Source organism: Corvus brachyrhynchos, unplaced genomic scaffold (genome assembly GCF_000691975.1).
Source record: "Corvus brachyrhynchos isolate BGI_N302 unplaced genomic scaffold, ASM69197v1 scaffold30, whole genome shotgun sequence".
In the NCBI taxonomy this organism is placed as follows: Eukaryota; Metazoa; Chordata; class Aves; order Passeriformes; family Corvidae; genus Corvus; species Corvus brachyrhynchos.
The window spans coordinates 1,389,007-1,401,541 of NW_008235742.1; the positions used below are offsets into that span (position 1 = coordinate 1,389,007).

Consider the following 12,535-nt stretch of genomic DNA (forward strand, 5'->3'; position numbering starts at 1 on the left):
GCTTCGCCAGCACCACGCCGAGCCACGAGCACCGGCCCCGCACAGCCGGGGAGCCAAGCAATACTCCACTCCGGCGCCGCGCATGCCGCCACCGCACCTTGCTGAGATGCTGCTTTCATAAGATCAGGTACAGATCCTTTCTACCATTTTTGTTGCTGGATATTCTACTACACTCCGGTTTTTTTATTCTATCGGTTTGTATAAAAAACCAAACGGAAGCTCCCGCGGGCGTGACGTCCCGCGTGTCGTGGTACGTGGTCTGTAGTTTGCTACTTCTCTGTACGAAGTGCCAGTCCTGCCGATTACCTCCAGCCCAGGGAAAGCTCCTGTTCACTTGCTGTGTTGTGGTAAGACGATGTTACAGATATGCATTTATTTACCCAAAGGCCTGGCTCCACTGGGCACTTTATTTTTAAAAAACCTGTTCTTTTGAATGAGATGTGAAGATAATCAAATAAAGGCAGAATGATGGCGTTTGACACTCCCCAGCCTTCACCTTGGCAGCCTGGGCAGATCCTCTCCTCCTATCCCGGCTCAGCCTGCACCAAGGGAGGGACCAGACTGACAACAGCAATTCCTGGTCCCGGAGCGAGATGCAGGGTGTAGGAGCCCGGGCTAGAGGCAGCTCAGCTGCTGCTGCATACACACATCACGTCCTGCTCTCCCCACCACGCACCTCGGCCTCCTTCCCACCCTGAGCCAGTGTGATTCAGGCAGCCGGCGGCACCGGGTCACTCGTGATTCCCCCTGGACTGTCGAGGACAGCCGGGCTGAGCCCAGCAGGCAGGGGACAGTCAGGGAACAGGCTGCTGCCAGCTGCTCCCCAGGGTAACAGAGGCCAGCAAGCAGGGGAGGGTCTTTGCTACCACTTTATTATGACAAAGGCTACAAGCCATGTTATTTAAAGTGCATTATTATTACCATTATTCACCGTCAACAAACCACAGACACAAGCCTGGCATAGTGCAGATATGGCCAAAGTGGCAGAAGACGCTTAGGCAAGAGCAGGGTTGGCAGGAGCTGGGTGGATGGAGGTGGCAGGGAGCAAGGCTCAGGCAGGTGCTGGGATACAAGCACTGCTCCAGACAGACCTAAACACCTCCAGGCTCCACAGGGCCATCATGGACAATGGGAAGGACAGAGAGCCTGGCCTGCCCTGGCAGGGGGCTGGGGAAGAAAGTGTGGTGAGGGCTGGGCCAGGGAGGCCCTGGCTCCCAGGCAAACCCAGCACCTCTGTGTATTCCTGGACTAAACAGCTGGGAAGGGGCTGGGGCCCTGGAGTCACGTCAGGGCTCATCATGCTCCCCCTGTCATCCTGGGAACCCAGCCCTGGACATTGGGAGCACAGCCCAGCACCCAGCACCAGGCCAGGCAGGCAGCTGGTGGCATATGTGGCTCTCAGGGGACAGCCCCAACCTTCAGGTCACCCGAGATCCCAGCCAGCCTGCCGTGTCCCAGGCCTGGAGCAACACCCCAGCAAAGGTGCTGATGGAGGCAGGACACCTGGGACGCCTGCAGTCCCTCCACCCCAGCGCAAATACAGGGCCCAGCCACCAGCTGAGGATTAGTTTAAAGTGCTTTTTTCTTTCCTTTTTGCATGGGGTGCCAAGGCTAAACCTCACCCTGCCAGAGAATACTTCCTCTTTATTCCCAGGGCCAGGGGGTCACAAAGCCCAAGGAAGGTTTCTGCGGAGCCTCCCCTAGGTCACCACAGGCAGTGACTGTAACATCGTCCTCTACCCAGCTCAGTGGCACCCCTACTCAAAGTATTGTGTTGCATAGTGCTGCTCTCCCATCCCCAGGCATCCCTTGGTGCCACTCCAGCCACACCTGGGCAGTCCCTGTTTCCCAGCCAGCTGGGGCAGAGGAGAAACCACCCTGGGACAGCAGCCATGGCCCAGGGACTGCTTACACTCCTGCCCCGAGTCTCTCTGGTGTCTGGATGGAAAGTAGCACTTGTGACACACACAGCAGCAGGAACAGCAGCAGTCATGTCAGCGTGAAGCAAACATGGCATTGCTTACAAGGTGCAGCAGCAAGGTGTGCCAGGACCACCCTGGAGCTTAGATGATGTCCGTCTCCCTCTCTATGCCGACATACTTCAGGGCATCTGCCTGGCTGTACCTACAGGACAGCAAGTCATGGCTGCAGCAATGACCTCCCACACAGAAGGTGGGGTTGACCCTGCAGCCCAAGGTCCCTGCAGCCCAAGGTCCCTGCTGGCCAAGGTACCTGTAGTCAAAGAAGAGCTCCTCTCCTGCCTGGATGGCTCTCTTGGCGAAGATACCAATCCGGTGGTCTCCGTTCACCATCACAACTGCAACCAGAGATGCAACATCAGAGATTTGCAGCCCCAGCCTGGGCCAGAGCTCTTGCAGCACTGAGCCCCATCCGTCCTGGCTGGGCAGCGGAACCTCACCTTTCGCATAGCAATTGGGGTTCACCGAGTGGTTGGCAAAGCGGATTTTATTTCCTTTGCGAGTAGCGTCAACAACAAAATCTATTACCAAAAAAAAAAACAAAAACCCAAACAAAACCTGATGTAAGGCCAGGCCCATCACCCAGGCAAGAGGTGGGCTGAGCCTGCCCACCTGGCCAGCAGCTGTGGCCTCTCACCCCTGAACACCTCAGGAAGTTACCATTGTTGAGGTTGAAGAGGAAGCTGGACATGTACTTGTCGTAGACCTTTCCTCGCCTGTCAGCCTCATCCTGTGAAATGAGCTGTAGAGGGAGAACACCTTGAGAGACTCAGCAGCTGAGGGCTGAGCCAGGTGCTCACCTGCCTCCTGGAAACACCCTCCTGCTCTCCCTCCCACCTCATGGGCAGGAGCTTGCCGGGGCTCCCAGGGATGGGGCAGAGGCCAGAGCAGGGCTCTCAGGTAGCAGCACACACACAACACGCTCCTCCACACTGGAGGGCCACTGAGACGTGTCCCCAGACAGCAAAGGGCTCGATCTCCAAATGCGGTCAGAGTGAGCCCACGGGCGCAGCCGAGCCAGGGAAGGCAGCTGACCCCACAGGCAAAGGAAGTTCTCCCAGCACCCGCAGCCCCCGTGTGCCTGGCGTGCAGCCCCAGCACAGGCAGCAGCACTGACCTCCCCACAGTACTCAGAGATGAACTCGTTCTTCTGCACAGCCTCCTTGATGAAAGTTCCCCAGCCAGCCACGTCTGATGGGGCCAGCAACAAATGCTGGAATGAAAATGGAAGGAGATGGGGACAGCTGGCAGGTACAGCACCTCCCAGCACACAGATCATGGGGGCAGAGGGGAGACAGTGTCCACCCAGCATCCCCTTGTTATGGTGACACACAGCTCCCTACAGACTTACACCATTACGTGGAGCTGCACAGGACTTGACACACACTAATCTGGAACTTTCTCTGAATTTCTCTTTTTTTTAATGTGCAATTCCTTGCTCTGACCAGCAGAATCCAAGACTAAATCTTTCTCTGGAGTCACTTTATACATTCCCTTGCTCTCACCATTCCTCACGTAACTCCCATCTCCTGATTTTCACATCCACAATCCCTACTCCAGAGTAAGTGCTGCAGAGGCCCGGGGCAGAGCAGATTCTTTTCCACTTTGGCACTCTGGCAGCTGCAGGGAAGTTATTCCCCCCCCTCCACATAGCAGCAGCAGCTGGGTATCAGCTCTGCCCTGAGCCAGCCCCTGCCACACTGCTGTCAATACCTTTTTGAGGCCTCGCTGGATGCTGCAGTTCTTGCAGGAGACCACCTTGCAGTCCCAGTGCTCTGAAGCGCCACAGGTCAGGCAGAGGTCTGGGTCGCACTCCCGCACAGCCAGGTAGCAGGGGCACTGCTTGGTGTTGCACTGGGTCTTACAGCGGCAGCCTGGGAAGCGGTTCTGACCTGTAGCAACACAGACCATGGGTTTGCACTGTGAGGTTTGGCAGAGAACAGAGGGGCCATGCAGGGTCTCTGCCCCAGATGCTCCTCCCCAGCCAGATCTCGCCCTGGCAGGCCTTGGGCAGGGACAGAACAACGTCTGGCTGTTATCTCCATTGCAGAGCTGGGAATGGAAGCCCAGACAGGAAAAACAAACATGGCAGAGCAGTGACCCAACGCCCACCCGAACTGCTGGAGGCACATCCTGCTCACAGGGGACCAGCAGCAGCACCTGCAGGATACAGACACAGGGACAAGCACTAACAGGAGCGTCTCGGCTGCCAAGAGCTGCAGGGCAGCACGGAACCAATTCCCTTTGGACTTTTGCAGGCTGCTAACAGAACTGCTGCAGACGGACAGAGCAGCGAGTGCAGGAATAAAGCAGGCCTCCAGCAAGCCCCAGCTCTGCACCCTCCCTGTGCTCTGTGCCAGGAGAGCTGGCTGCTTTCCTGCCCGATAGTCCTTGACCTCTCCTTACAGTCAGGGTTGCACTGGCAGAACTTCTCACAGAAATTCTGAGTCATGATGCAAGGGCAGGAGCTGTCACAGGGATGCTCAGGGTGGTCACAGGGCTGATAGTTGTACACCTGGGTCGGTGAATTATCTAGAACAAGAAGAGAGATGCCAAGATCAAAAGCTGCATGTTGCAGGAACCTTTTCAAGGCAGCACATGCAGGGTGCTGGAGCCGAGAAGGTGCAAGCTGCCCATCTGCCTGCACTGCACAGGGAGCCTGGCAGCACCCAGCTCCCACAGGCACACACATGGCTGTGCCCACTGACCACAGCCCAGTCCACTGCAGGGCTGCACACCAGCCCTCAGCCTCCCCTGGCTGCAGCAAACCCCGCTGCACATGCAGCCTCTGCTGTGGCCCTGCCAGGCTGGTGAGCAGGACGTGGCCATCCCGCTGCGGCAGTCGGAGCTGGAGAACTCAACCCTCGCAAACCTCCCATGACACAGCCACGGCCAACGCTACCTTTCTTCAGCTGGATCTTCCTGCAGTGTGCAGCCCACAGCCTGGAAAAGGAGCAGAGAGGGTTGAGGGGATGCGTTATCCATCAGGGAGAGCCGGCCAGGGCCGCTCGGCACCAGCGGCCAGCACAGCAGAGATGGGCCTGGCAGATTCATGCATTAATGATCAGCAGCCACCATAGAGTAGAGAGAGATGAGAGTGATGCAGCTGCAGCAGAAGCTCTTTAAGCCAAACACCAGAGCCAGAATAACACTGGACACATTGGGATCAACACACAAAGTGGGTGACAAGTCAGGGAGCTGAGGCTGCTGTTAGGGAAGTGGCACCGGGACCAGCAGCCAGTGCTGCCCTGTCCTCAAGCCGAGCCTGGGGCTGCAGGGCCACGGAGCCCCCAGCCAGAGCAGCAGCCCTGGAGCTGGGCCAGGGCCAGCGCCCAGCAGCAGCAGCAGCAGCAGCCCCATGTGACAGCAGGACATGCGCACAGATGGGAGCCAGATGGGGATTACCAGGAATGCGTTGGCACAAAAAGCAGCGGATCTGGTTGCATTTTAAGAACAAAACAAGCTTGTCCAACACTTGCCTGTGCTTCCTTTTCTTCTTCTGGGATGGATTCATTAACTCGTTTGTTGGCAGTTTTGTTATAAGCGATTCCTTTACTGCAAACTGAAAGACCTAGTGAAGAACACAAGCAAAAGTAAGAAACAAGTTCAGTGCACTCATGTTGTTTTATCAGAAGCATAAGGAGAGTGTGACTAAGCACAGCAAGGCTCCCAGGCCTGGGCCCAGAGAGCAGCATCTCTGGCCCATTTTCCTGCCTACAGGCACCATTGCTCCTCCTGCCTGAAAAATGAGTGCCTGCACACCTGGTGTGACACTGCATGTGGGAGGGACACAGGCACACACGGCTCACTCTGCCAACAGCAGCACTGCTGCAGAGTAACACCCTGAACTCCAGAAGCGTAGATGTGGCACTTTCCAAAGGGAGGTTTGTGGCAGAGAAATAAAACCAACAGGCACTGGCTCTGGCCTGGGCCCCTCTCTTGCTGCTGCATTGCCTGCTCTGGGCACCCACCTGCTTGCAGGTCTTTGTCCCCAGCAGCCTGGCAATTGAGCAGAAGTTGTTGAAGTAGGTCCCATGGAAGACGCGGAACAGTGACTCCTCGGCTCCTGTCCACTCCACGGGCTCCTGCGGCGTCTCCACCGCAAACAGCTGGGAGGAGGCTGGGCTCAGCTTCTGCTTAGTGGGGGTTTGGCAGCGGGAGTTGGCCTCTGGCAGGAAAGGCAGATATTAAGCCTGGAAGAAGGCACCTGGCCATCATGGTTCTGGGGGCAGTGGTCACCCCCTAGTGCCCTGCAACCCTGCACTGCACTCCCAGCCACACACTCCTGCTTCTGGCCAGGCACAGTGCTCAGGAGCCAAGGGCTCACTCTGGCCTCTGCAGGTCCCAGCAAAGCTCTTGCTTTGCCTGGCAACATTCCTCCTTCCTGGGAGAGGACAGTGAATCCCACAGCAGCAAGGGCAGAGCCGGTGTCCCTCAGGTTTGCTGGGAACACTGACTGCTAACTCCAAATTCTCCAGCTGTGCAGGAAGTAGAGGGGAGCCCGGGAGTGCTCCAGCTGTGAGGAGCTGCCTGCCCTCACTGCCCACACAGAGAGGAGTGGGGTGTCTCAGGACTGGCACCATACCCGAGGAGCTAGAGGCCCACTCGTTGCCTGTGTCCCGGTCGCTGTCGCCCTCCCTGGTCTCAGTGACAGCCGGGGTGTTGGAGCAGGATGCACCCACCACGTGGTGCCGCCGGCGGCGACGGCCCGAGCACTTGGATCGGGGGTTGTGCAGTGCAGCAAACTCCTTGGCTCCTTCCTGCAAGCAGAGCAGAAGACAAGAGAGGTGGCAGATGACCAGTGAATGCAGGAAGGCTTTTCCACAGGCCCTGGGACAAGCCCTGTCCTGCCACCACCAAGAGCAGGTAGAAGAGGCCGGCCACGTGCGGTCCCTTCAGCAAGTGCCAAACCCTGCCAGCTGCCTGTCCTGCAGATTCCCACTTTGTTCCCTTCGGCATCTCTGCCTGGTCAGCAGAGGCTCCCTGGCCCTGAACCCCAGCCCACTCCTCTGGATACTCCTGATTTCTCACTCTGCTCCTTTTTAACATGGGCTTAATTTCTCTAACACTGCATTGAGTCTAGAGAAATCATTTGTCACACAATTTCCCATCTGCTAGCTCTGGAATTAGTCTTTGTTGGAGATCTACTATAATATGCATCTGGTAAGGTCTGCATTTGCATTCATGCTCCTTTGAATCCAACAAGGACCAGAACTAATTCTGAAAAAATCATCCAAGTTGTGAAAAGGATCCACAGAGCTCTGCAGAGCAGAGCTGGCCAGGGCACTTCTCTCATGGTTGCTAAAGCAGTGACACAGAAACATACCAGCCAGAGGAAACAGTCTGCGCCGCAAGGATCTGGCTCAATCTTGGTCTCTCTATTCTTTCGTTTGTACACATTAGGAGTAGCATGAAAAGCTGAAAAAGTAACAATTATCTTTACTATTAGCATTCTCCAAGAGTCTTCCCCCACTCTGCAAGGGACAGGAAGCAGGAGCCTGTGTTCCTGAGGGTTCCCCTGGCAGTGGGGCCTGAGGCGACCAGACCCGTGGCGTAGCCCTGCTCCAACCCACAACGGGGACTAGGCAGCTTGGGAAGGAGAGGCCAGAGGAAAAGGATCCGCTTTCACACTGAAACAAAAAGACCACGTGATCTCAATATTATATCTTTTAATAAATAATTCACTGGAAAAAGTCCTGTGACTTCCCAAAGAAGCCCTTAGACCTGGAGAACAGCAGGTCCAGCAGCTAATCAGTATCCAAAAGGCTTTGGCAGGGGCCAACCGCAGGAACATGACTAAGACGAAGCCGTAAGTTCCAGTGAGGCAACAAAACACAGGGGCATGTCCAGACTTTGGCAGTGAAACATTCATGCCTTTCACTGACGAGCTTCTGCAAAGCAAGAGCAAAGTCTGGTGGCGGCAGGACTACTGCACAAGCTGCCGGGAGCTCGGACGCGGCGTGCTGAGCGCGGAGAGGGCACGGCCACGCGTGTCGGTCTGCCATCCGTGGGAGCAAAGAGCGGAGCCGTCTGTACAAAAGGCTTCTGGGCACCTGTCAGCTCCTAAGGCCCCACTGCAAACTCATGAGGCACCACCCTCCAGAGACTCCGGCACGGAACTAAACAAGGTGTGCAGAGGAAAACTGAGGAGAAAGGGCTCTAGGGAAGCGTCCGGCTGAGATGGCACTTACGATGCAGAAAGCAGTCGTATTTGAAGCAGCGGCGGCAGAAGAGGGTGTGGAAGGAGTGCAGGGACTGCTCCCGCTGCACCGACTTGGCGCACGGCCCGTCGATGTTGGGAGTGCACTGCGGCGGCAGCACGTTCGGGTCTGACACCTCCGTGAGCTCCCGGTACCTGGTGACAAACACAAACACCCAGGGATGTGCACGCTTTCCCCACCGCCTGCGACAGCTTTACATGCCTACATCACTATCTGGGCCTATCGGGCTCTGGCCCAGGTACCTCAAGGCCAAACTGCAGTTTGTAACACTCAAAACACACTCTGCCTGTGGAGCCTGCAGGCACCGAGCTTTGTGGCCCAGCCAGCCCACAGTGATGGTCTCAGAAATAAAGATTTTAAATCTTGCTAAGAAAGGTAACAGACAACCAGAGCAGGGATTTTCTACCTTTCTTTCATATCCTCTGGGAAGCCATACTCAGGAAACATGGAAGAAATAGCAGTGAATATCATGTCATTGGGGAACCTCTTCTTGGAACACTTCTTGTTACCTGCAAAAAGAAGACACAATTCCTCACCCAAGCTGATGTGAATGGGTCTTCCCTTCTTGCACAGAGCAATTCCAGAGATGCTCAGGATTGTATTTTATCACTGAAATGTAATCCCATGCACAACAGATAAACCTTGTGTCCTGCAACCAGGCTAAGGCATTTCCAGAAGCAGCGCTAGGCCACTTTCAGCATAGCACAATGTACTGCTGGAAGTACCAACTCTTCTTAAGTGCTATTACTATTTATTTCTGCCAGGACAGAACTTGCAGACAATGCTTTTCTACATCCACAAAAGTCTTGGTGTTTGTGCCACCTGCATCCCTACAGATTAAGGACAAAGACAAAATTACCCATCAGCATTCAGAAGGTCATCCAGGACACATGAAAATCCCACAAACCAGAGCTTCCTCTAAGCAACAAGAGCTCCAGGTGGCACAGGAGAGGGAAGAGGAACACTAATACATGGAAAGCAGGTCTGGAAGGGATTTGAAAAGGTCCATCTTCCTGCCTCCCACAGAAACAGATCCACCCACACCTCCCTGACAGGTGCTTGCCAGACCAGCACTTGAAAACCTCCACCAGCAGAGTTCCCACAACCTCTCAGATAACACCCAGCTTTGCTAATCTTACCAGGAAGTGGGTTTCCAGATGACGCATCTAAATTACTCCTCACCACACTCTAAGCTGGTGATTTCTTCTCCTGTCCACAGCGGACAGTGAGAGCAAACCATTTCCCTTCTGCTACAGAACTTGTCAAGCTGGAACTACTCTTGGCGGGACATTAACAACCCACTGATGGCAGGAGAGCAGTGCCCAGTGCTCAGGCAGGGCAGGATGGAAACATGACCAACATAACCCCCACTTCTCTGGGGGCCAAACCCACCTTCCACTGCAATTCGCTTTCTTTTCCTTGTCACTGGCAGCTCCTCTTTCCCATCCTCCTGTTTCACCTCAGAATCATTGTGTCCTTCCTCTTCCTCATCCGAGTACTGATTCAGAGCATTCACTAGCTCCAGGAACACAGCATCACTGATGAGGACTGACCCTGAGATCATTTCTGAAACACACAGAAGTGGGAGTGCCACCATCTTTCTCATTTCTCACCATGGCAAACCACAAGCCAATGTGCTCTGCTACCAACCAGAGCCCTTCTCTCAGTTTTGTTGGGGTAGGTGGGATTTTAGCACTGGAGTCAGTAGTGTTGTATCATTTTCAGCAATCTGGGGACAGGCCACACCAGTTTTCCCTGTCTTCCTCCTGGGCAATTTTATGATGAGGCAGGCAGCGCTTTTCATTGATTAAACTCTTGGCTAAGGCAACAAGCAGAACAGGGTTGCTGAGCTCCTCCTGCCCTCCAGCACATTTTCAGCATCCCAGAGAATGCCTGTGAATCCCTGTACACAGGAGCACTGGCTCCAGAGCACTCCAGGTGTTAAAACGGAGTGAGGTATCCAAAGGCAGGAATGTGCCCATGCAAAGGAGAACAGCACACACCATCCTGTTTCCCTGCTCTGAGAGCTCTCACAGAAAAGCTGGTTACTGCTGCCACCTTTTGACTTCTGAACTACTTGGATATGTGATTTGCAAGAGACTGAATCACAGAACCATAGGAAGGTTTGGGTTGGAAGGGATCTTAAAAGCTCATCTTGTTCCATCCCTGCCATGGACAGGCCACTAGACCAGGTTGCTCCAAGTCCCATCCAACCTGGCCTTGAGTGGACACAGCTGGTTGCTCCCAGGTTACCTTCCTCTCCGTGAACTTTCCCATCATAGTTATTAATAAGTTCTTCGATGAAAGTTTCATCTTCTTCCTTCACCTCGTCGCCCATGTAAGGGATATTGCACAGAACCGTTTCATCCTCCACCTGAAGAGAGATCAGACACAACTCAGAAAAAGCAGTGTTTGCTGACCCCAGCAGGGCTGTGCCCAAGGCTGCTCTGGTCCCTCAGACCTGCCAACAACATCATGCACAGCAAAGGTTCAGATGTCTCATCACTGACACATCAGTGCTATCCCACTGTAACCCATTCACAAAGGAAAGGACCTGCCTAAGAAATAAAACTTTTCATATAAAAGGAAATAAAAATCTTAGGAAAAAACACAAACAAACAAACCCCCCCCAAAAACTATATTTACTCCTTGAATCCTGTGAAGAAATGGTGACTCTGTCAAGGAGTCACGTGTAAAGGAGACTGTCTGGGTGAGGTAGCGTGGACACAAGGCTGGCTTATGGGATTCTACAAAACAAGCAACTAAAGCAACACTTTCCATCATCCCTCAAGCACATGCTAGGAAAAAACACAAACAAACAAACCCCCCCCAGAAACTATATTTACTCCTTGAATCCTGTGAAGAAATGGTGACTCTGTCAAGGGGTCACGTGTAAAGGAGACTGTCTGGGTGAGGTAGCGTGGACACAAGGCTGGCTTATGGGATTCTACAAAACAAGCAACTAAAGCAACACTTTCCATCATCCCTCAAGCACATGTTGCCTGAAACAACTGGGATGAAGAACCACTTCCCAACTGTGTAACAGTCAGACACTGACCTCACTGAGACCCCACGCTTCCCACGTACCATGAAATTCTGCTGAAGAGGGGACCAGGAGTACATGATGGGCACCAGTGCCACTGTGTTCAGGGTCCTCATGTACAGTGTCTGACTTGAAAATCCTGGGAAAATGCTCTCAACAGTGCACTGGAATACAAGTACAGAGAAGGTCAGTGAGGAACCACTCTGGGAGGCTGCCACAGCCTGAGGAAAACTGAATCCAGGACAAACACAGAAGCCCCACATCCACTCTGTGGACTCCATCACAGGAAAATGCCTTGGGGGTATTTTTTGTCCATTTCTGCATTCCAGAAATGTGAGGCATGGCCTGACACTGACCTACGGCAACACAGACAAAAACTCATCCCATATCCCCACAGCTCCCTGCAGAGTCCTGGTTCCAGCCCCCACTTGCTGTTGCTCTGCACACCTGTTTCAGGAATGGGTGCCCGCTGACTGGCTTCATCAACTGCACTGGCTGCACTCGAAGCTTCTTCCAGTCTTCATTAAGGATTTGAGTCTTTTCATGAACCTTTGCAAAGTTGGCCACAAAGAGAGCCTGAAAGGAGAGAAAGGAGCTCTCAAAATTTAAGAAAACCCATTGAGAACTCCCACAGCACTGAAAGGGCTCAGCAGGGAGATCCTGTAAAAACCAACTGGGAAGGAGCTCTCCTGCTGCAGTTACACCAGCACTTGTTCAACGGCTTTGTGTGTGCGACAGCTGCTGCCCACACGGCTCAAGACAGAGCACGAGGAGAAGTGGCATCTCTTCCCATTTATCCAGCTTGCAAGTCAAGCACAGCTTATCAATTCACCTTGCTGACACCCTCTGGCACAACTTGGACACTCTGAGCTGAAATGAAGCCTTTCTGGGGACATCTCAGCCCAGTCCTTGCTGTGGCTGTACCTTTGCTCCCATGTTCGCCTGGAACCTCTTGAGCTGCCGCAGACGCATGTACTCGGACTTGACTTTCCTTTTCCAGTACATGATACACTTGGATGTCGGAGGAGCGGTAATTTCCATTTTTCTATAACAATACAGAAAGAATAAACATTAAATAATGGAGAGCTCAACCCCAAAACAAGTGATATTAGAATAACATCCCTGTGGATGGGAAAAACACTCTATGCATCATAGACTTAAACCAAACAAAATAACGGCGTTGCTCTGCAGCGCTGCTGACTGCGGAACACCCACAGCCAAAGCGCACGGACAGGCCCGGGACAGCAGCGAGGGGTGGTGCTGACCAGAACCGGCCGCTCCTGTTCCCCGAG

At 53.9% G+C, this 12,535-nt stretch overlaps 1 protein-coding gene across 1 annotated transcript; it reads right to left on the bottom strand.

Annotated features, from left to right (window-relative positions):
- Positions 1-851: 851 nt before the first annotated feature.
- EZH1 (enhancer of zeste 1 polycomb repressive complex 2 subunit) lies at positions 852-12,499 on the bottom strand. Its single transcript, XM_008640033.2, has 19 exons — positions 12,168-12,499; positions 11,691-11,819; positions 11,288-11,407; positions 10,454-10,574; positions 9,593-9,766; positions 8,607-8,709; positions 8,171-8,334; positions 7,306-7,397; positions 6,565-6,739; positions 5,951-6,147; positions 5,459-5,550; positions 4,882-4,922; positions 4,386-4,511; positions 3,693-3,871; positions 3,097-3,192; positions 2,640-2,721; positions 2,420-2,500; positions 2,233-2,317; positions 852-2,124 (listed from the first exon to the last, which is right to left on the bottom strand). The coding sequence occupies exons 1-19, from the start codon at positions 12,282-12,284 to the stop codon at positions 2,064-2,066; spliced, it is 2,235 nt and encodes a 744-aa protein (XP_008638255.1). The 5' UTR covers positions 12,285-12,499; the 3' UTR covers positions 852-2,063.
- Between the last annotated feature and the right edge of the window lie 36 nt (positions 12,500-12,535).